This window comes from Podarcis erhardii, assembly GCF_964252035.2.
Source record: "Podarcis erhardii genome assembly, chromosome: 7".
Classification (NCBI taxonomy): domain Eukaryota; kingdom Metazoa; phylum Chordata; class Lepidosauria; order Squamata; family Lacertidae; genus Podarcis; species Podarcis erhardii.
In genome coordinates this window covers 67,714,242-67,738,033 of record NC_138511.1, presented here as the reverse complement: position 1 = coordinate 67,738,033, position 23,792 = coordinate 67,714,242, and the positions used below count along the sequence as shown (strand labels likewise).

Genomic DNA, 23,792 nt, shown 5'->3' with positions numbered 1-23,792 from the left:
CGACCGAAAGAAAACCGCAGGTAAAGCTCGGCGCTGTTCCGAAAAGGCAAGGAAGAGTGAGCGCGCCACGCCAAAATTAAATGGCCCGAGGCCACACCCACCCTGGCCGCAGATTGGCTGGGGCGATCCCAGCACCTAGACAGCATCTTAAAAAGCAGAGGCATCACCTTGCCAACAAAGGTCCATAGTTAAAGTTATGGTTTTCCCAGTAGTGATGTATGAAAGTGAGAGCTGGGCCATCAAGAAGGCTGATCGCCGAAGAATTGATGCTTTTGAATTATGGTGCTGGAGGAGACTCTTGAGAGTCCCATGGGCTGTAAGAAGATCAAACCTCTCCATTCTGAAGGAAATCAGCCCTGAGTGCTCACTGGAAGGACAGATCCTGAAGCTGAGGCTCCAATACTTTGGCCACCTCGGGAGAAGAGAAGACTCCCTGGAAAAGACCCTGATGCTGGGAAAGATGGAGGGCACAAGGAGAAGGGGACGACAGAGGACGAGATGGTTGGACAGTGTTCTCGAAGCTACCAGCATGAGTTTGATCAAACTGCGGGAGGGAGTGGAAGACAGGAGTGCCTGGCGTGCTCTGGTCCAGGGGGTCACGAAGAGGCGGACACGACTAAACAACAATCCCCAGCACAAATGACGGGCAGACTATGACGCGGGGCGGGGGGCAGGCAACGTACCTCCCCCCTACGCCGGAAAACTGTCGAGGCTCCGCTGACTGTCTGCAAGACCGTACAGCAAAGAGAAGGTGAACGGACTTCTCCAGATAAACTGAAACTTAGTAAAATCATCCGTGTTTAATAAAAGATGTAGGAGCCCAGCCCTTCTCCCCCCCCACCCCCCATCTCTGCGAGGCGGAGGGAACGTGCGGCTGAGTGACGGGGCTGGCCTCAGTGGCGTCACCAGGCTAGCTCATTAGAACCCTCGACAGAAGGCAGCTTCAGGCACAACGCCGATGCGGCGACGCGATAGGCTGGCCGGACTTCGCCCCGCCCCCCCTCGCCGTCCCGGAAGCGGCGCTCCCGCATCCAGGAAGTGACGTCACCCGGGCCCCGGCCCGGAACCTCCCCCTCCTGGTGATGGAGGAAGAGGAGGTTGCGGTGGGGAAGATGAAGCAGTTCCACGGCGGCGTCAGCGTGGGGGTCGGCGGCGGCGCCGGGGGAGCAGGGCTGGATCCGGAGCGCTGCCGCTTCCCTTACTGCGTGGTGTGGACGCCCATTCCCGTGCTCACGTGAGTCTCCGCCCCCTTCTCGGGACGCCGCGTCGGAGACCCCCCTCCCTGCCCCGCTCAGCCTTGCCTGCTCCGCAGGGCTGTTAGGAAGGTGAAATGGAGCTTTGTGGGGCGGGGTGGGGCGGGGTGGGGGGCGACACGGGCAGTCTTGCAAGACTTGCTCTGGGTCTCGCCTACCTCACAGGGTTGTTGTGACGGTAAGATATGGGTTTTGGAAGGAAGCGGGGCTCGAAGCGCTGTTGTTTACGGATTGCCCATTAACGAATAAAGTTCTCTGGGCCGCTCACAAAATAAAACGGAAGGTCGAAATAATGATTTAAGCTAAAATGTGTAAAAGACACAAAGATAGGACCAGGAATTATTGAAGCAATAGCTCCAGTTTTAACGGGGACGGGATGGTGGGGGAGAAGGGGGGAAAACAGCAGCAGCAGAGGCAAAAGATGTCCCTCTGCATTTTCCTAAACTTTTTTCTTCAGGGGCAAAATCAAACTTCAGAAGTAGGTTGTTGGATCATATATAATGCTTATTAGAAAATTGTGCAGTATCAAGTAGTTAAGTAGAGCATTGGGATCTGTTCATTTTTGAAATGTTCCCCCTTGTGAAGTAATTTAAAACAAAACAAAAAGTTTAGAATGTGGTGTGATTAATTTTTTCTGTCTACACAGCTGGTACTGTTGCTTGGGTCCATTCCTCCCCCCCCCCCCGTTTTGTTCTAGTAATTTTGTTTTTCCATCTTTTTTTCCTTTCCTGCTTACAAAAAATAGTACATGGGGGGGTTCACCTTGGTGCACTTCAGATGAACAGTAGGTTCAGAACAACAGAACAACATAAAATAAATATGTGTGTACAGAGATGGATAGATAAGTCTGGATTTTTAGGATTCAGCTAATCACTAAAATAATAAATATTCCTTAACCCATCTGAGCATTCCATCCTCAAAGCTCTATAACTGCCACCTTAAAAACAGCATAATTTCATCTTTATCAGAATAGCTGATGAAGCTGAAACATTTTGCAACATAAATTTTAAAAACCCTTCTTGTTAATCACAGCAAAGACACCTCTGACTTTTGTGTAGCTTGAATGTAGAAAAATAAGAGTCACATTTGTTGCTCCATCCATTTTGTTGCCTCAGGCCCCAGCCTCGCCTAGTGTGTAGAAAGTTGCCTGCCAGAGAGTGTGGACCTTGGACTGAGAAAGGTTCTCCACCCCTGATGTAGGAGTTCTGTAGTCAGATCTTTGAATGGAGGCTTTAAAGAAGCCATGGTGAACCCCAGCTTGTAGTGCTGGAGAAAGAGATATTCAACATTTTCTCCCTGCTGGTCTCATTTTCCTGACCTAAATGTCAGATGCTCACACCCACCCACCCACAAAATTGCTGCTATTCTTGTATGGGGAAATCTAGGATTATCTCTCCCCCCCCCCCCCTTCTGTGGAGTAAATAGGAGCAGGGTGTTGATGTCAGTTTAGATTGGGAAAGTGTCTATGGGGAAAGAGTTTAATACCTGCCTTTGGAGCCAGTGCGCTAATTAAAATTGGTGCACCACACAGCCGCTTTGAATAGCATTTAAAGAAAAGCTTTGGGATCTTATCACAGGTAACTAAGAGTGTATTTCTTGCATTAAGATGGAAGCTGGTCTCAATAACCTTTGAGGTTTCTCCCAGCTCTATGATCTCCCATGTTGTGTCTCTTTGGGCCTTAATGTGGCAGGCTTTGGTGCCTAGACCTAATGCACCCTGGGGTTTAAAGACACAAACATGGTTTAGAAATACAAAAATTATATTTGTCCAGTATTGCAGGTATTTACATAACTCAGAAATTATTTTGAAAGCCTGAAGGACAAAAGAAGAGAATGTTCCTTGACTCTTACAAGTCAGAAAAAAGATCCTAAACTTTCTGACCAGGTGTGGGTTTTATGCAATCTTCTAGGGCAAACCTCTGGTGCTCCCTGGCCATAAACCTTGTGTGTCTGCTGCAGAGGGTGTCAACTTCTTCAGCTGGTACTGACAGCGTTCTGTAGATTGGCATGTGGGGCATGATGCAGTCCTAACCATATTTACTCAGAAGTGTAAAGGTAAAGGTACCCCTGCCCGTGCGGGCCAGTCGTGTCCGACACTAGGGTTGCGCGCCCATCTCGCTTAAGAGGCCGGGGGCCAGCACTGTCCGCAGACACTTCCGGATCACGTGGCCAGCGTGACAAGCTGCATCTGGCGAGCCAGTGCCGCACACGGAAACGCCGTTTACCTTCCTGCTAGTAAGCGGTCCCTATTTATCTACTTGTACCCGGGGGTGCTTTCGAACTGCTAGGTTGGCAGGCGCTGGGACCGAGCAACGGGAGCGCACCCCACTGCGGGGATTCGAACCGCCGACCTGACGATCGGCAAGTCCTAGGCGCTGAGGTTTTACCCACAGCGCCACCTGCGTCCCGTTACTCAGAAGTAAGTCTCATTTAATTCAGTGAGCCAGCCTTACTTCCAAGTAAGTGGGATTAGAGTTGCAGTCTTAGTTATCTTCTGGCAAATATGCTTGATGGCTTTAAAGACCATGGACTCTGCCCAACTGTTGCTGTACTTTGGGTGGGATTCAATTGCATACCACCATATTTAGGTCATACAATTAGGCTGCTCTTGTGAAATGAATCCATGTCTTCTAAAGACTGGTGGGAATAAAGCTCCAGCTTTCTTCTTCTAGGATGCTTCCAGACTTGCTATTTTTCAAGTGAGATTCAATCACAAACTGGCAGATCAGTTGATTGGGAGGTCTTGCATGACAAATCCACCTCCCCAAAAGATCAATCTTAATGGAGAAACACACTGGAAAGTGTGTGGTGACACTTGCTTTGGCACAACATTATCTAACCTCCCCAAAACAAATCGGGATGAATGTTCAATACAGTGGTGCCTCGCAAGACGAAATTAATTCGTTCTGCGAGTCTCTTCGTCTTGCGGTTTTTTCATCTTGCGAAGCACGGCTATTAGCGGATTAGCGGCTTAGAAAAAGAAAAAAAAGAAAAAAAACTCGCAAGAACTCGCAAGATGAAACGTCTTGCAAAGCAAGCCCATAGGGAAATTCGTCTTGCGAAGCACCTCAAAAGACGGAAAACCCTTTCGTCTAGCGAGTTTTTCGTCTTGCGAGGCATTCGTCTTGCGGGGCACCACTGTAAATGAATTGACTGCAACTGCCCCTAGGTTACAAAGGCTTTCTTCCACCAGATCACCTGGAGATGATTCCTACTTATCTACTTGTGGCCTGGAAAGTAGTTGTTTAGAAACCTGTGTGTTCAGGAGGAATACATATAGTCTACAACCATTCAGAGCATAGGGAACTTGAATCAGGAAAAAGACCAAATATCCCATCTGATTTGTGCCCAGGTTAGGTCCTGCTGGCTTTGATGGACTGTGAGAATTGTCACTGTCTCTCACCCTGTTCAGTCCTGTCAGGCCATGGCCTTGGGCAGCCACTGCAGCATCTTTTTAGCAACTTACTTTCAAGGACAAAAATTTTGCCCTCTGATACTTTCTTTTCTTCTTTTGGTAGATGGCTGTTCCCCATTATTGGTCACATGGGCATTTGTACCTCAGCTGGAGTCATCCGGGACTTTGCAGGGCCATACTATGTCTCGGTAAGTAGAAGCTTGTTCCTGTGGCTTTGTTGGCAACCACTGAGTCGTGGCCAGTGCCGCTGTTCCACTATCGCAGCAGTACTCTTGCTTTCTCCTCATCTTCTCAGCAGCCGCACCCCTGAGCACCCTCAAAATCTGCTCCAGGGGGTTGGAGGACCCTCCAGAGCTGATTCTGAGGGCCCGTGGGGAGGGGAATTCCTAGTTGCCTATGATAACCTGGCAAGTGGTTAAATAACAAGACTGAGTTGAGATTCATCCAGGTGGTCATGTAAAGAATAAGACTGGGCTCTCCATCACTGGTTGCTCCTTCCTCTTGTACACGAAACCTGGAGGCTATAACAGTGCAATCATATACTTCTCTACTCAAGAGCAAGTTCTCTTGAGTTCAGTGGGATGTATTCTCAGCTAAGTGTGTATAGATTTCCAGGGTTAGTTTCCTTTTCCTTCCAGTAGCTCCAAAGAGCTCTGGAAATTCATGTTTGGTTACTAGTTTCAGAATGTTCTGAAGCAGACAATGCACAAACCTCTTGGCCTCTATCTCTCGAGAGATAATAAGCATTGAAGAAGACAATCCTGTTCCAAGTGTCCCAGCAAATTTAGGAAAAGAAAACATGAAGGGGGGCTGGTGGTGGGAGAGAGAGAGAGGGGGGGGGGGTGCAGTAGCAAATTTGCCTGACTTATGTGTCAGCAATATTTCAAACTGGAGTAAGTCTTTTGGCATCAAGCACATCCAAACATCTATTCTGTTGACTAGAACAGAATGGTGTGTGTTTTTCAAGTCAATCTTCAACAAGGGGAGGAGCCCTTGTAGGGAAGGTTTCTCTGGGTGTTAACAGCCCCTGTTGTAATTCCTCAGAATCCAAGATTATGTATTTAGTGATATGAATTTCTTTATTCTATGCTACTTAGGAAATGAAGTGTGCTTATTATTTTCCCTCCTACTCTCTCTAGGAAGACAACATGGCTTTTGGGAGGCCTGTAAAGTAAGTGCTGTTTTCTCTCCGCCCTCTCCTGATTTATTTAATTGCAAAGAAACTGTATCCACAGAAAAGCTGAGCAATGCATGCCGTATTTTAGCTATTAAGGCTGACTAAAGATTGCAGCAGAGAACTGGGACCTGTGCTTCTCAGTGAGGAGCATAACATGAAATCTCTCCTTAAGCAGAAAACCTGCAGCCGTCTGAGGTTCCAGTGTAATAATAATATTTCTGCTGCTTTGAGAATGGACGGAATGTAATTTATTGGTGCCCACAGACTAAGACAAAAAGCTGCTGAAACGTCTGAATGAACAGAATCCTTTTGGGAGATTCCAAATCTGTAATCCTTATGGGGAAGACAACTATCAGACCTCTTCAAAGCTACCCCCCCCCCTTTTTGCCCAGATCTAAGCATAAGGAGCAGGAAGGGCTAGAAGACGCAGATCCCCAATACATTGGGAATCCTCTTTGGGAACCACCTTATTTCCGGCTTCTGAAATTCCACCCATGCACTTTCTATATTGTGTGTGCAGCAGTAAGGGCGGGAAACAAGTTTAAGTAGGGAAAGGGTTTCTCAGGATGTTAAATGCTGCATCCAGTTATAATTTCTGCACTTCCATTACCTAAGCACAAGTAATGGCTGATGAATGCACACACAGCACAAGCACACATACACACAGCCTTTCTTTCAGAGTTTCTGGATCTAAATTTGCAGAGATGTCATTTGAAAATCCTACTAGCAACAGAATTTATTAGGAAGGAGAATGTGTGGGGGGAGGGAGCAGGGTGTTGAAAACAAACATGTGAACTGGCATCTTCAGTTCTCTTCTCTCTCTATCCCCACCCCCTTTTTCCAGATACTGGAAGCTGGATCCCAGCAAAGTGTATTCCTGTGGCCCTAATGCTTGGGATACTGCGGTGCACGACGCCTCTGAGGAGTACAAGCACCGTATGGTGAGGTGACTTCAGTACTCAAATCGGCAGGGTCACATGCACCCAGAATTGATTTGGGGCTGGGAGGGCAGAGTAAGGCTCTTTCTGCTGATCAAGAAACCTTTTGGAAACACAAGCTTGCTTGCCAGCTACTGAAGATAAACAAGGAGTTGTTTTAGATGAGCCCTTCTAACTCTGAAAACCCTACATCGCAGACCGGCAACCTGTGGTCTTCTCAGATGTTGTCACACTCCAACTCCCATAAGCCCCAGCTAGTTGTTTTAGATTGTTTCTAATATTGTTCTTAATGCTGTAGCCTGCCCTGGGACCTTAGGCTGAAGGGTGGGTAATGAATATGTATTTAATAATAAAAGTATCGCCAGCAGTGTGCTTTTTACCATTTCAGCACAACCTCTGCTGTGACAACTGCCACTCTCACGTAGCCCTGGCCTTAAACCTCATGCGATATGACAACAGCACTTCCTGGAATATGGTCAAACTTTGCTTCCTCTCCCTTCTATACGGAAAGTACGTAAGGTGAGTAGAAAGCTTGACTGTTGCTGTGAATACTGTGGCGTGCAGAGGTGCAGACTTCGATCAAGGGCCTTGATCTCCACCAAGCTTCTGCAGTACGTAGCAGTCTGGTGACTGGTTATGTTTATTGGGATTTGAAAACTATTCGGCTCATAGAATCTGATGGTGCTTGCAACATTAAGCCCTTCTGGACGGCAGGTTTGGTCCCAGGGTCAACTGCAAGCCCTTGTGATGAGTGGCCAACTTTATGGACTGGAAGTTGGTGGCTGTGGGCAAAACCTGCTGGGAACTTCACTTGCACAGTTGAAAAAGCGCAACCAAGTGTGCATGCACACAAAAAGCTCACACCAATAACAAACTTAGTAGGTCTCTCAGGTGTTACTGGAAGGAATTATTATTATTATTATTCTGTTTCGACTATGGCAGACCAATGTGGCTACCTACCTGTAGCCAGTTAATGTATTTTCTCCAGCTATTCTTTTCTAAAGTACAGCTTGGAAACTGAGCTTTCCTGTGCTGGAAAAAAAACCCTGAGTTACCTGGTATTTATGCAGATTTAAGTAGGGCTGAGCTTAAATTGCACACAAACACTTTCACCACCTCGTACACAGGTTGGAAATAGCCACCCTCCCACCCTAATCCTGGGAACTGTAGATTAATGTTCACAGAGCCAAACCCTGGACAGGCTCCCAAGATTCTTTGGGGAAAGCTGCGTGCTTTGAATGTATGGCACAACCTTCCTTAACAGGCTTAAGTAAAGCCGAGATGACTGGCACAGCTTGTTTCCCCTCCTGTGCTTCCAGTTTCCCAACAACATTCTCCAGTTTCTGCCCCATCTCCTTCATGGTCCCACCTGCCTCTTACTCGCCCTGCTCCCTCTCTTGTTCTCTAAATCTCTCTTTCTCTGCCTTGCAGCATAGGGGGCTTTGTGAAGACCTGGCTTCCTTTCATCCTCTTTTTGGGGATTATCCTGATAGTCAGCCTGACTCTTCACTTGCGATGATGGACGACGCCACGTTCTCCCCTCTTTTGAAGTCAAGTCCTGAAAACTCTGGCTCTCCGAGCCCAGGAAGGCTGTGGAAGTAAGCTGCGTGGCCCAGAAACCCGCAGAAAAGAAGTGCTGCGTAATAACAACTCTTCCTTTATCCTGGTGGACTTTCTTTTCTTCCCTCCCCACCCCCTTTTCTTCCTCATAATTCTTCCCTTCAAACATCAAGGGAAAGGGGGGGACCACCGCATCTTGCTTCTCGCCAAAGGTCTATTCTGGTTCAAAGTTCCTGTGTAGGGATGCACGACCTGGACTTGGATTTGTAGGTGGTGTGGCGAGGACTTTGGGCACGTCGCAGTAGGCGCAGGGGCTGGTTGTAAGCTTCCCCAATCTCTTGCAGAAAGCTTCTCGATGGCACTTTATGAGGAATGATAGTAGTGGATGCTGTGGGTTAGAGTTGGAGGGGTTTGGTTTTAAAACTTGCTTGCGCTGGTAAATGGGGTTTGTGGCATTCTTGGTCGTAACAGTGTTCCTGTGACTGGGTACCACAGCAATTGGCAGCCTGAAATGACAGCCTCGTTGCTCAGGAGAGCTGGGGTTCCCTTCAGTCTTCGCTTCTGCAGATAGAACTTTTTACTATAGCGTGGAGGTTGTGTCCTCTTCTCCTTTGCACAAGAAGTGCATTTTTTTGTTTGCTTTTAATTTGGTGCTCCTCAGAAATGCCATTGTTCTGAAAGCAGCTGATTTCTCTACCCCCCCCCCCGCCCCCAGCAAGGTCCCACAACCTAAGTGATAATTTGGTGCAGTCGTTTCGAAGGGTGACCTTGTCATCTCGCTCCCCTTCATAAAACCAGTTCCCAAAGATTTTCTGCGCACGTGTGTGTGATAGAAACAGAGTGTTCTACCCATCTGATGGTTAAACTCTATGGCTTATAACGTAGTTCTGCACAACACTGTGCCTTGAAAGACTCTAGAAGCAAAACTCGCCCCAGGGAGATGCCTGATCTAACCCAGCGAAGCTGGAAGTCCTACCCATATGAAGTCTGTTTTCAAGGGAAGAGAACCATTCATTCAAGAGCCAAGTTCTCTCGTACTGCTTTCCAGGTAACCTGAAAACAGGGCAGTCTTCAGCAACCTGGTGGCCACGTTAGGTTTTGCACTGCAGCTCCCATCAGTCACAGCTAGCACATACTGCCCGGGGCTGATGGGAGTTGGAGTCAAAATATCTGGAGGGCACCAGGGTGGCGAAGGCTGCACTAGAAAATTGTGTGCCGCCCACTTAATTTTGGCCTTGGCCCATGTAGCAATGAAAAGCGCAGTCTTCCTCCTCCTTTTTTTAACCGAAGGGGACGGAAAGTGCTACACCACTCTCTGCTGCATGCCACCCCCTTCCACCCTCCCCTTCCCATGCTAATCTCCCCCCTTTCCAGTCGTCTTTCGCAAACTCCCTGGAGTGCCAAGTACTTTGCACTGTGCAAAGGAGCAGCGCATTGTCTTCCCCTTAAAACACCTGCGTCCGAGCAGGTCCTCTTGGGTGTCGGACCCTTGCCATTTCAACCATGAACAACGGCAGCTGTAGAAAGCCGATCAATAAGCTCTAGGCTGATTGGAGATCAAAGGTCTTAGATCAAAGTGAATGCGTGCGGTGGCCCATCCCGCTGCCCCTCTGCCGCTTCGCTTACACTCCCACACCCAGCGGGGATTCTAGTTCTGAGGGAAATAATAGACCAGATCCACTGAATAGAGAGACTCTATCCCTCCCTGCTCTCTCGTGTGTGTGTGTGTGTGTGTGTGTGTGTGTGTTGGAGTGGGGGGAATCTTGCAGTGATTTGCCAAAAAAAAAAGGAGCTCCAGGAAACCCAAGCAACTCACAGACCTGGCGCTCAAAGCCTACTTCCTTTCTACAGTAGCAGTAGCCTCAACTGGTCTTTTGAGTCAATTAAAAAGTGCTTTGCTGACATGATGCAACTATACAAGCTTTGCCACATGTTAAAGTTGGCAATAGATGCAGGAGGAGCAAAGATGCCAGAAACTCCCATCACTCCTCTTCCTCCTCTCCTCTCTCGCTCCCTTCCCCCCCCTTGCATTCTCATAATATTTCTACATTCTTGAACAGCCTGCTTAGCAGTGGAGAGGTGGCCTATTGAGAAGACAGTGGAACTTCTCCGACGCACCCCAGAAGTCAAATGTGCTAACCTACTAAAGGCACAGAGAAGTTACGAATCTGGGTTTTGAATCCCACTCCAAAGGATTTCCTTGTTGCAGCTAAGGGATGGGAATGGTGGGTAGCGATAACGGATGGGAAGCAACTGCCCTCTTCCATGCCTGCCCCCAACACACACTGCAGGTCTTCTGTGGTGTTTTTAAGTGGTTGCTGATCATCTAACTCTGCCCCTTATGACAATGCCACCACTTTACTCCACTGTGCACCCCAATTTCAGCCCTGCCTTTGTTTACCGTACTGCTGAAAAAAGCTGAAACTGTTGGCATGGCCATGGCAGTGGGTGGGAATATGGGTTTAGTGGAAGAAATAAATTTGTGACATCCTCACCACAAGCCCGTATATCATGCAAGCCACGACCCTGCAGAATGAATTGGCCCTCCCCTTTCAGCACTTGTTTAGTTGCCACTCATTTTTGAATGCTGTGCTGCCCACTTAACGCCGCCTCTTTGGGGCAAGGGTGTGAGTTACAATCTTCCTCTAAGGGGAAGCACTTCCGTGCAGGGATTTTTGACACCTGTGTGTCACTCACTCATAGGGTACAGCACAGAGGGTTTCTTGGTGTGTGTGTGTATGCGCTAGCATACAGCTGTTGCCTCCCATTTCTTTCCAGAAATTTGCTGGTTGTAGGGACAGTGAGAAACCTGTGGTTAGAGGTCATTGTGTGCCACTGTCTCTGCACGCATTCTGCATTCCCATCGGCTAGATGTCTTCAGGGATTTGTTTAGGTGCCAAGGTTCTTCTCAAAGGTGTCATTGTTTATTTGGTACCTACCCCGTCGAGGCTTTCTAGGGTTCTTGCTTTTTTTTGTTGTTGTTACATTCCAGCCTCTTCATTTTCCTTTCTTCTCTGGAAGCTTCATTGATGTGCCACTTGGGGTTCCCCCTCTCTCCCCTCCTCCCTTTCCCCTCCTTTGCTGATGATTAGCCAGATGGGCCTCTGTCCTGTGAGTCATTTCTCCAGGGGGTGCTGGATTCCTTTGTATATACTGAACTCTGCTGCTGTGATTTCATAATCCCGATGATGGTGAAAAATAAATGCATTTCTGTGTATGTCTCCAAGCAGTGGTGGCTTCATTGTTCAGGCTGACTCTTTCCCTCCCTCCAGCTGTCGGGGAGGAGAGAAGGGCTTGTGTTCAGAATTGATGAGAGCTCAGCGGCTGCATGGCTATGATCAAACTCACTGTAGAGAAATTAATGTTTACTCCCCCCACACACAAATAAGGTGGATTCTCATGAATGAGCATATCTAAATTCTATATTTCTGTAACATTTTTGAGTGGAAGGTAAGGTTACCATCCTGTTTTTATCTCTTCTGTTTTTGAAAGCAGAATAGTTTACAAGGGCATTCCTAGTGGATATCGAAACCAAGCACTGATTAGGTTCACATCCACTTAACAGTCCCTCCAAAAATGGTGTTCTTTTGCAGGTGTATTCTACAACATTATTACAGTGGTACCTCGGGTTAAGAACTTAATTCGTTTTGGAGGTCTGTTCTTAACCTGAGGTACCACTTTAGCTAATGGCGCCTCCCACTGCTGCCGCACAATTTCTGCTCTCATCCTGAAGCAAAGTTCTTAACCCAAGGTGCTATTTCTAGGTTAGCGGAGTCTGTAACCTGAAGTGTCTGTAACCCGAGGTACCACTGTACTATTATCACATACTGCTATTTATTACCAACCTTCATCCCAAGGTCTTAGTTGAAAACAACTAAAAATTACGAAATCCAAGGTGGGTCCTAAAAATATAGATCTCACATCTCCAAAGCCCGGGTGGAGAAGACGTGTCTCAGTTAAGGATTGTGCATGCATTACTGCTTACTCTGGTGCCGGTGCACTGCTGTTCAAAGCCATGTACACATGACATTAGCCACAAACAATTTGTACCCTGTAGTTTGAGAAATGCTCCCATTTGGTGCTCAAACCAGCTTCCATCTGATTCAAAAACAGAACCTGCTGTTAGGCTGAGGCATTTTAGACCCGAGTCAGCCATTGCACATGCTCAGGTGACAGCTTCATTGAATAGGACTTTGGGAGGGGAGCTTGCAGGTGTGGGGAAGCAATTCAGGTACAGCAACCTAATGCACGAAATGCAGCACATGGGGCAGGGGGGTTATCTCACTGTGGGGAGTGTGAACAGAAGCCCATTGATGGGGCGGGGGGAGGAGATGACCCCATTTTCAATGGGCTTACAATTTCCATTGGAATGTGCTTTCAGGAAATATGGGCAGGTACCCCTTGACCCTGTCAGGGGCTTGTTTTGTATGCATGAATCAAGTGGAACCTGCAACATTGGAGGATTTCGCCAAGGTTTAAGCCAGCCCAAGCAATTGTTACCCCCACACGTTCCAGTGCATTTTCCTATAACTTTTCTAAGTCAGGGGTGGGGGAACAAATTGCACAAGAATGCCAGTCACTTCAATTGCACAGCCAGAACTTGCCAGCACATGCTTGAATTCCACCTGCAAATTAGGAATAGTCTAGAAGTGCCCTCAGGAATTTCCCATCTTGCCGTTGCTTCCTACTGTGCAGAAGATGTGTGTGTGGAAAGGAAAGGTGAGGGGTCCTTCACATGTGGCTGGGTAGAGGCAGAAATTCTGTTCACTTCTCATTTTAGTATGAAGCTACATACGTTGCATCTTCTGAAACAAAATTTACCTTTCCGCATTTGCACTTACTTGAATTTGGCAATGTAGTTCAACCCACCAAAAATATACATATATTGGGGAAAAGTTTCAATCTAAAAAGCACACGAGTTAAAATAGCTTACAAACATTGTATCAGGGGAGAGTTGCTTGCAATATATATATATACAAAATACAGGTGGAATTGCATTGAACAATGTTTGCTGTGGAAAATGTGCTAAAATGCTGGTGTGTTTTCTATAAAGACAAGAAATAAGTATTAACCAGCAAAAGGATGCAGATGTGGAGAACTGAAATTAACACTGGGAAAAATGAGAGCCTGAAATTGACAAGAACAGTCCATCCTTGCTAGCAGCTTTTCTGGGTAACCTGCAAAGCTGCCTTGATCTTCAGTTGCTCACTCTCTACTTGCATTTATTGGTTTAGATGTCAAGCCCCCCCCCCCCCCCCGGTCCATGGAGACCTCACACTGGCAGGATGGCTAAGCTAAGCACTGACATTGCCCCTAATTAAAAGCAGGTTGCTTTTAGTTGGCTGGCTTCATCTCTGAAACCCTGCAGCTTCCCTTTATTAAAGTTCCTCTAAACCGCTGCCTCCTTGGACTAGCGGTTCACACACTTTGCTGTTGTTTCCACCTCCACTGTCACAGCCTTGATTGATTACAAAGTCTGTGTCCTGGTTGACATTTGGGTTATTAGATAATGACTGCATGCTTTTGATGCAAATTGGACAAGTCATGGGAGCAAGGAGGCTTGAGTTCAGATCATGACACAAGATCAGCCTCGTCATGTGTTATTTCTTTTCATTTATTCAATTTTTAAAACAAGATTTAGTAGCCACTTGATCAAAAAACAAAACCACGTGCTCAAGCAGTCTGCACAAAACCATGTAAAATATCTGAAAGAAAACGCTCTGGAAGTCAAGTTTAAAGGCAAACAGACATCATGAACATTTATTAAAGTATAGAGAAAAAAAGCAGGTCTCATCTGCACCATACATTTTTAAAGTAATATCATGCTACTTTAAGTAATCCTGGCTTCCCACAAAGAATCCTGGGAGCTGCATCTTGTTAAGCATGCTGAGAGTTGTTAAGAAGACCCAAACAGTGGTACCTTGGTTCTCGAACTTAATCCATTCCGGGAGTCCGTTTGACTCCTGAAACCATTCAAAAACCAAGGACCTTCCTGCACTCAAGTGGAAGCCATGTCGGATGTTTGGCTTCCGAAAAACGTTCGCAAACCAGAACACTTGCTTCTGGGTTTGCGGCGTTTGGGAGCTAAAATGTACAAGTACCAAGGCATTTGAAAACCAAGGCACAACTGCATTCCTCTCAGAGGGCCACGATTCCCAGAGTGCTTTAACCACTAGTACCTCCTCCCAAGAAACTCAGAATTGTAGCTTTCAATAGGTCTACTTAGAACAAAATTTAGTTGCAGGACACCCATTCTAATTTTTTTGGAGCACGGTTGTGTAGAACTCCATCCCCATCCCTAGAGGTCTAGCCAGCTCCCTCCTTGCATAATATTTAGAATATGTTGTTAAAATTATCTTAAATCTTTAGTTTTTGTTTTGAAGTTTTCCTCTCTGCTGTTGCCTACATTTTTTACTCTCATTCTGCACTTGGTTTAACTTACTGTGTTTGATTTGCTTTTATTGTATTTTAATTATTTTCTTGTGAGGGGCTTTGGTGTCTGTTTAAGGGCTAGTGAGTGGCATTATCAGTGATGTTATAAATAAAGGTTAGGAAACTGGGACATGGTAATAGGAACGTAAGACATTGCCTTATACTAAGTTGGAACAGTGGCCCATCTAGCTCAGTATTGCCTGCACTGACTGGCAGAATCTCTCCAAGGTTTCAGACTTGGAGATGCTGGGGATTGAACCTGGGACATTGTGCATGCCCAACAGATGCTTCACCACTGAACTATGGCTCTTCCCCTAATAACCACTGCAGTTAGCTGAATTCTGTTGGAATTCAAGCCCTTCTCATAAGAAGCTGGCAGCAGTCCAGGCACCCGGCTTGATTCCCTTTTGACCTCCCTGGCTGCATTCCCCAGCAGACGCAGGCAAGGTCTCGATCGGCGATTCTTCTCAAACGTGAGAAGAACACACCACTCTTTCCTGCCTCCCCCAGGCAGGGGAAAGAGATAGACAGAAACGTATTTACATGCTTTTATTTCTGTCTTTGCAGCGTTACAGAAAACGTGACTGCTCTCTCCAAACTCCAGCAGTGTTGTGACAAACACTCCCTGTACATCCTGTACAGCTCATATTACACTGTGAGGTAATTCTGGTGCTGCGCACTGTGAAATGACTGCCCCTCTGTTCCCACAGCAGCCCCAACATTCCCATCATGTTTACACTTCAAGCTAGGACTTTGCAGCTGCATTGCTTCATTATCGTAACAAATTCTGCACACAAGATGCTTAGGTATTTTTTTCAAGTTTTGAAGGCACAGGAAGTAGATTACACCTTAAGGTTTCTAATAAATCAATCACAATTTCTTCCCCCTTAACAGGACATGGGCTGCATACATGCTGAGCCTCTTGCGACTTGCCAATCAGAAGGTTGGTGGTTCAAATCTGCACAACGGGGTGAGCTCCCGTTGCTCTATCCTAGCTCCTGCCAGCCTAGCAGTTTGAAAGCATGCCAGTGCAAGTAGATAAATAGGTACCACTGTGGTGGGAAGGTAAACAGCGTTTCTGTGCGCTCTGGCACTCGTCACGGTCCTCTGTGCGCCAGTAGCTGTTTAGTCCTGCTGGCCACATGACCCGGAAAACTCTGTGGATAAACACCGGCTCCCTTGGCCTGATAGCGAAAGAAGCGCCACAACCCCATAGTTGCCTTTCACTAGGCTTTACCATCCAGGGGTCCTTTACCTGCATACATTTAAAGAAGCACCACCACCCCAAGTATTCTGGGAACTGTAGTTACCTTTCACAAAGCTACAATTCCCAGCAAACGTAGCAAAATACAGTTCCCATATTTTTTTGATATTTTTTTCGGGGGGGGGGGGTACACGGCCATGAACTTAATTATCCGTTTCTGTACTTCCCCTCTCATCTTCCTCTCACAAAGGTGACATTCTCTGGAATCTTGCCTTCATGTTCTCAAACTCTGTTTCTTGCCAAAAGCTTTTTGGCACTCAGATTTCAGCTGATGCCAGCACAAGACCTGGAGAGATCAGGAGTAAACAAGTAAAATAAGTTGATGGGAGGAGAGTTCTCCTTCTTTTCCTTCCCCAAGAAATTTTCCCTGACCCAAACCCCATTCTACATTCAGGGTGGCCCCCTGGTGTCCTACTTTTTGGAGAACCAGCCTCTGTTTGGTAGGCTGTCAGGTCCAACACTGGTTAAGAATGCTAAGAAAGGAGAGGTTGCCCATCCAGTTTGCCCATCCAGTTTGCATCATCCAGACAGCATGTCATACACATCACCTGATCACAGTCCTCCCCACCATAAGGGAATTGCAATTTAAATTATAGTAAAGGATTTCTAAAATTGCATGTATGCATAGAAATTAGCACACAGAAACTTAATGCAAACAAGTCCCTTCTCTTTTGTAGCCAGTGCATAAGCAGCCCTCCTAACCCTAAATCCTGCAGAGAGGCTCTTTGGGGGTCTTAGGGGGCAGCGGAAAGGAAGAGACAAGAACATTAAAAAAATGCATTTATCTTAAGTTTATTTAAAATCCAAGCCTATATATCTGTGATGCACAGCCCATCGGTTTAGCCCACAGTTGTAGTGTGTTATTGAAGAACCAAAGAAAGAAATGTATTGCTGATTTATTCCTCAGGTTAGATCAGTGTTTCCCAAACTTGGGTCCTCTAGCTGTTTTTGGACTACAGCTCCCATCATCCCTAGATAGCAGGATCAGTGGTCAGGAATGATGGGAATTGTACTCCGAAAACAGTGGGACACCCCAGTTTGGGAAATCCTGTGTTAAGAGATGATTTAGCTACAGTGTTGTATCTTTTATGTCAGAGATTAACCTTTTTGGTCTGGAAGACTAGAGCCTTATCTGCCTCATCTGTGGGGCAACTTGACAGATGGGTGTGACAGCCCACCTGTCAATCACCTGGTATTATTATGACATCAGATGATGGGTGGGTTGTCCCGTCTTATCTCTCAAAGCCCCTTGCACAGATCTTCCCAAGTGCCTGGCAACCAGCTGGCTGCCATGCACTTGGAAAGAGCTGCACAAAGTGCTTTGCAACCCCAGTGTGCTCAGTACTGCCCAAGGGCAGGGCATGGGGATCGGCTGCATGACTGAGTTTGTTGATACCTGCTCGACACTTGATGTCAGGTGTGGAGCAGGTGGCTGTAGCTTGGGGGAACTCTTAGGGCTCACCTAACTTTCCCTTGACCTGTATGTTGATTTCCCCCCGCAAGGCTCCCACTAGTAAGAGCAATAAGAAAACCAATATAAAGCTACAATAGAGCATGCCATATAAACAATTTTTAAGTCATAAAGCATACAAAACACAACCGTGGTTGCAGTGTGAGTAAAGGCAATCAGCTGGTATGTTCCCCAAAAGGCCCTCTAAAATAACCAAGTTTTCACCGCTTACCTTTAAGCAAAGGGCATAAAACATGTCACTTGCCATAAATCTGTGTAAGCCAGTCCATGAACATGAATGGGGCCCACCAATCCCAGATGCCCTTCGGCAGGCTCCACCTGGCAGCCTTTCTACTTGCATCTGGTGGGGGGGGGCAGCTCACACTGCCAGCTTCCTCTTGCTTAGGCTCCATCTCACCCTCATAGGACCCTGCAGAAGGAAGGTGAGGGCAAAATTAGAATTGCCTCTGGCACCACCTACTGTTGCCCTCCCTGCCTTCCACCTTGACCAGTTCCAATGGCCCTTACTTCTGAGTAGGTATACCTAGGCTTGGTCAGCTTGGCTGAAATCCTGTGCACACTTACCTGGGATTAAGTCCTGTTGGGCTCAGTGGACCTTAGGTAAAGGGACCCTTGACTTTTAGGTCCAGTCGCGGACGACTCTGGGGTTGCGGCGCTCATCTAGCTTTACTGGCCGAGGGAGCCAGCGTACAGCTTCCGGGTCATGTGGCCAGCATGACTAAGCTGCTTCTGGCGAACCAGAGCAGCGCACGGAAACGCCGTTTACCTTCCCGCCAGAGCGGTGCCTATTTATCTACTTGCAGTTTGACGTGCTGTTGAACTGCTAGGTGGGCAGGGGCTGGGACCAAGCAATGGGAGCTCACCCCGCCGCGGGGATTTGAACTGCCAACCTTCTGATCGGCAAGCCTAGGCTCTGTGGTTTAGACCACGGTGCCACCCGCGTCCCAATCACTGGGCCTTACATCCGAGTAAATATGCATCAGGTTGGACTGCCTGCCTGCCATCCCTTGCAGGCTTGCTTGGGCATAAGGCCTGTTGGCTGGACACAAAGGGCTTTAACTTCCAGATAAAGAAACAGGGACCGGAGCTTCCTCCTCCTGCATCAGATCAGATTCCTTTGCTGCTGCCAGAATAGGGCTGGGGAGAGAAGGAAAGGAAAGAAACCCTGTCATTATTACCAACACAGCATTAACATTCCTGTCTTAAGCAGAATTCTTTGCCTCTTGGGGGAGAAAGGAAGGGAAACAACCCGCCCAGCAGGAAAGCCTGTGAAAGTGAGGGATGGTTGTGGAGGAAGGCAGGCACTCCGCAGCAGGGGTCAGCTGCTAGGCATCCTTTGAAGTGAGGTTGGAGGGGAGGGCGATGTCACAGCTGGATGGAAAGGGAGGGTTGCCTTTCTCATCCTGTTAACACGCTGCAGCATCAAAGGCCTTCTTGGTGAAATGATATCAAATTGCACTTAAGCTTGTGCGCATTCGGAACTTCTGAAATGACAGCAGCAGGGGCTGCCTTGCTCCCCTCCTAGCCCAGCCCGAAGCTTGATGCACTAACAGCTTCCGCTGGCTTTTGCACAGCAACCTGGATCCTGGAACCTTAGCTCACAGACACTGAAAACGCTTTTGGGGAAGCTCAGAGACCATCTAGTCCAGAGGCAGACCAGCTTCAGGCTTGAGAGTTCTACTGTTTCTCTCTTTACTAGAAGCCTGAGGCCCACCAGTATGTAGAACGGGGGGAATTTTGATCCCAGGATTTTGTTTCTGATGTTGTATGCACACCATCCATTTAAAATACATTTAAAGCACCTTACCTGTTGCCACAAAGAATTCTAAGAACTGTAGCTCACGCTGCAGAGCTACAGCTCACAGCACCATTAATAAACTACAGTTTCCAAGGGTTCTTAGCTGTATGTGCTTTAAATGGATGGTGCACGGGGGCAGCATGATGGTCAGAACTGAGATTACAGTCCACACACAAACTGGAAAAATAACTCTAGGTATCCTTTTTCTCCCTCACTGGCTCCTGCTGCCTTCATTTGAGCACTGCTTTGGAGGGGGAGGTGTTTTTTTTTTTTTTTTGCCCTTGTTAAACAACAGGGAGTGTGAAATTCTTGCCAATATATGTGGAAATCATCCAAAGATCCAGCACCGGACTTCTGGTCTACCTTCTGCCCACCTAGTTCTGCTAGTCCAGCATCCTGATCAGTGCATCAAATCTCTTTCTATAGAGTAGGTGGGTCCATGGTCCAAGGCAGCTTCCTATATTCTCCACTTTACCCTAGTTAGAAGGTACAGGGAATGTCAGGACTGGGGACTGAATGCGGCCCTCCATTTCTCTCTGCCTGGCCTTCAGGCCACACCCCTCACAGTTCCCACTCTGCACCCACCTCTAGTCATTTTACGTGGCTGGGATATGACCTTGAACTGTGTACTAATACCTCTTACGTGCCTGGATAGAAGATGGGGAATGATGTGACTGAGTCTGCAGCCCCTGGAAGCTTGCCCAGAAAGAAATGTGGCCCTCAGGCTGAAGAGGGATGCAGACTAGCAAGAATATTCAGAGTCAGTTTTCCAACTTAAAAAAAAAAAAAAAAAAAATCACAGGCCCCTTTCCAAAGCATTTAACAGATCCTGGTACACACAAATTTAGCAGGGTGGACGTGTTACTGGCATGAAGTTCAGTGGCGTGGAAGGCTTCGCCTCATTAATCAATCCTTTCATTTTAGTTTTTTCAAGATTGCTCCCGAAAGTGGCTTCCAGCATACTGAATGAACAGACAGAAGCAATAAATGTAACCGTTCTATCCAAAGCATATTTTAAAACAATTTTACAATAGCAAATGCCCTGTGTGTTTTGCTGTGTGTGGTGGCAGGTCAAGGTAAATGATGGATTTTATATTTTTAAAAAAGGATTCCCCCCCACATCGCAAAAAACGATTCTTTTTTCTAAAATAATCATAATGGGTTTCTTTTTCCCAGCAACTCTAGGTGTAATCTGAAACTTCCATAACTCCTAGTTGAGTCTAATCCAATTAAGTCTGTAATCTCCTCCTATACGCCTTTTAAGACTCTGACTAAATGCAGACTTTGTGGCTGCTTGATCAAGCCAGTATTTTTCTATCTGCCGCCCCCACCCATGGCTTTGCTTAAACCGATGAAAAGTTCTGGAGAACTCAAAAGCTAGCTAATTAATTGACTTCTATCTGTCCTGCACTTCCTCCCTTAAGGAACCCAGGGAAGCAAAGAGATATACAATTTAAAAACAGAAACAAAGCAAAAACAACAAAGCATTTTAAAACAAGACTAAAACATAAAAAATCACAATTAAAAATATCTAAAAACAAATACAGTTAGAAACATTCCTGTAGCCAATGATTCTGAGGTTGCCAGGAACAGTATCCTTCAGTCACCAGACACCTGGGTAAATAAGAATGTTTTCAAATTCCTCCTGAAAGTTAATGATAGAGACAGGCGCACCTCACTAGGTGAATCACCACCAAAAAGGCCTTGTCACAGATCAGGCAAACTGGGTGGCAACACCAACAAGGCCTCACATTATGATGTTCTTGTCACTCAAAGCTGCTCCCCGACTGAGTTTTGGGTTTATATCCTGCTGAATTCCTGAGGGTGTGTGTCTGCTCCTAAAACAAAAAAGAACCTGGGGGCACCTTAAAAGCTTCCATCTGCAGTATACATTTAAAGCAGCATCATACCAGTATCATAGCCTCCCCAAAAGGATCCTGGGAACTGTAGTTTGCTGAGAGTTATTAGGTGACACCTATTCTCCTGAGCTACCATTCCAAGAGTTCTGTAGGAAGAGGGATTGGTTTTTAACCCATTCTGGGAAATGTACCTTTGTGGTGTTATGCTAGGCTTAATGTAATTATTGTGGACTGAATCCGCATAGGCATTGATCACACGGCCTGCGTTAATAGGCTAACCAATGGCAAAATCATGGCCACTGGTCCCATCGCCTCCTGGCAAATAGAAGGGAAAGAAATGAAGGCAGTGAGAGGTTTTACTTTCTTGGGTTCCATGATCTCTGCAGATGGTGACAGCAGTCACAAAGTTAAAAGACACCTGCTTCTTGGGAGAAAAGCAATGACAAACCTAGACAGCATCTTAAAAAGCAGAGACATCACCTTGCTGACAAAGGTCCGTATAGTTAAAGCTATGATTTTCCCAGTAGTGATGTATGGAAGTGTGAGCTGGACCATAAAGAAGGCTGATCGCCGAAGAATTGATGCTTTTGAATTATGGTGCTGGAGGAGACTCTTGAGAGTCCCATGGACTTAAGGAAATCAGCCCTGAGTGCTCACTGGAAGGACAGGTCGTGAAGCTGAGGCTCCAATACTTTGGCCACCTCATGAGAAGAGAAGACTCCCTGGAAAAGACCCTGATGTTGGGAAAGATGGAGGGCACAAGGAGAAGGGGACGACAGAGGACAAGATGGTTGGGCAGTGTTCTCGAAGCTACCAGCATGAGTTTGACCAAGCTGCAGGAGGCAGTGGAAAACAGAAGTGCCTGGCGTGCTCTTGTCCATGGGTCACAAGAGTCGGACACGACTAAACAACAACAAATGGCAGGATATTTGTGTCAACAGTGAATGAATGAATGCTGTGAAATGTGTAATCATCAATGGCTGTAGGTTTCTGCATTTCCTTTCCTTCCAACCTCATTGTTTACAATGCCTCCACCAGCACCACTCCAACCAAATACCTGCAGCTCAGTGTAATACTTTGGCTACACACACACGACTATTTACACACGATTAGCCACAATCTGTGGTTTCTTGAGAAATTCTGCTGTTAGACACATTTCCCTTCAAAACAGTTTCCACCCGATTTTAAATCCTAAACTGCGTTCGCATCAGTTAAGCTGAAGTGTGTGCATTTGCTTCATGAATAGGAATTCAAGATGCTGCAGGTGCAGGGAAACCAAATAGGTAATGTGCATTGAGTGAAGACGTGGCCACCTCCTCCTGGTGTGCCAACAACGTGCAAATACAGGGAAAGACTACTGAACATAGTCTTCAAGTCTCACATTTGCTTCAAGTCTTGCCTTTGGTAGAAATTTGGCTGCAGCAGGCCAACATCTCTGTCCTTAAAGGGATGGGAGAGGGATGGGAAATTTGCGACCCTCCAGACTCCCCTGAGCCCCTGCCTGCATGGCCAATGGTAAGGGGAGAGGGGAGCTGTAGCCCAGTGATATCTGGAGGGCCACATGTTCTTCAGCCCAATATAAGAGCACCTCCTATTTGGCCAGCGATAGACTCCCATGGTCCCTTGGCTTTCCATTATCATACAAGCTCTCCATCCCTGCCTCAGTGTGACCCCCCCCCCAAAAAAAGCAGGGCAAATCTGCCCTGAATGATGATGGTAATGAAAAATGCCTTTCTGCTTGGTTTTTTTAAATATTTTATTTTAATATAGTGCATCCCCACAGCAGCTTTAGTCAAAGAGCAATGGCTCCTTCGTGTAGTTTTCTTTCCACAAGGAAAAGGAAGACACTAGCCTTCGCCAGCTTGCTGTCCTGGCAGCGAAAAAGTGCCTTTCTGCTTGTTGAAAGCACAGATTTCATCAAAGCCTCCCATCCCTCCTTCCTCATTTGTATAATGATCATGGGGGTTTCACACTGAGGTGACAGAATTGGTTTTGCCTTTATTGCTTTCTCCTTTTTGCATGCCTTTGACACACACATGCACCCTTTGATGACCCTTTTGCTCCAGGAGGTGCAAACTTGCACCTTTTGATCTCAGGGCTGTGTGGCTTGGCTAGAGGGAAGGGAACAGGGACTCTGCCTTTGCTTAAGGAAAAAAGGAGGTGATGCCTGCCCCTCTTCACACAAGCCACAAGGGCAAGGCCATTGGGTCAAATGCCAGGCTTGTGTAGTCACTCTAGGCCAGGTATAAATGAGCACGACTGCCCTTCATGAGGGGAAGAGGGCCTTGGTGCCTGAACAAGTTATTAACAGGAGATCAGTCAACCAATTTTGCAATGGCAATGACAGGAAGTGGATCTGGTAAGGGCTGTTTGAAAGTGGAAGGCGGCAGACTCTATTTTGTGGGAGGAATTTAAGGAGAAGTTGAACACTGGGCGGCCATCTGTCAAGGAAACCAACATAAGAGGGTTCCCATATTTCAAAAAGTGAAAATCCGGACACAAATGCCATTGAGATTTTCTTGGCAAAGTTGTGCCAACATCCAACTCAGGTGACTTGTCCCAAATCCTAAAGCTCGCCAGCCAGCATCATTTCACTGTGGCGAAGTTTTTAATCAGATGAATGTT

General features: G+C 46.8%; 1 protein-coding gene across 1 annotated transcript; it reads left to right on the top strand.

Annotated features, from left to right (window-relative positions):
* The first annotated feature begins 757 nt into the window (after nucleotides 1–757).
* TMEM222 (transmembrane protein 222) lies at nucleotides 758–8,444 on the top strand. The gene is made up of 6 exons (XM_081869790.1): nucleotides 758–1,234; nucleotides 4,772–4,856; nucleotides 5,808–5,839; nucleotides 6,690–6,786; nucleotides 7,172–7,302; nucleotides 8,215–8,444. Exons 1-6 carry the CDS (start codon nucleotides 1,083–1,085, stop codon nucleotides 8,300–8,302), a joined length of 585 nt encoding a protein of 194 aa, XP_081725916.1. The 5' UTR covers nucleotides 758–1,082; the 3' UTR covers nucleotides 8,303–8,444.
* The last annotated feature ends 15,348 nt before the right edge of the window (nucleotides 8,445–23,792 follow it).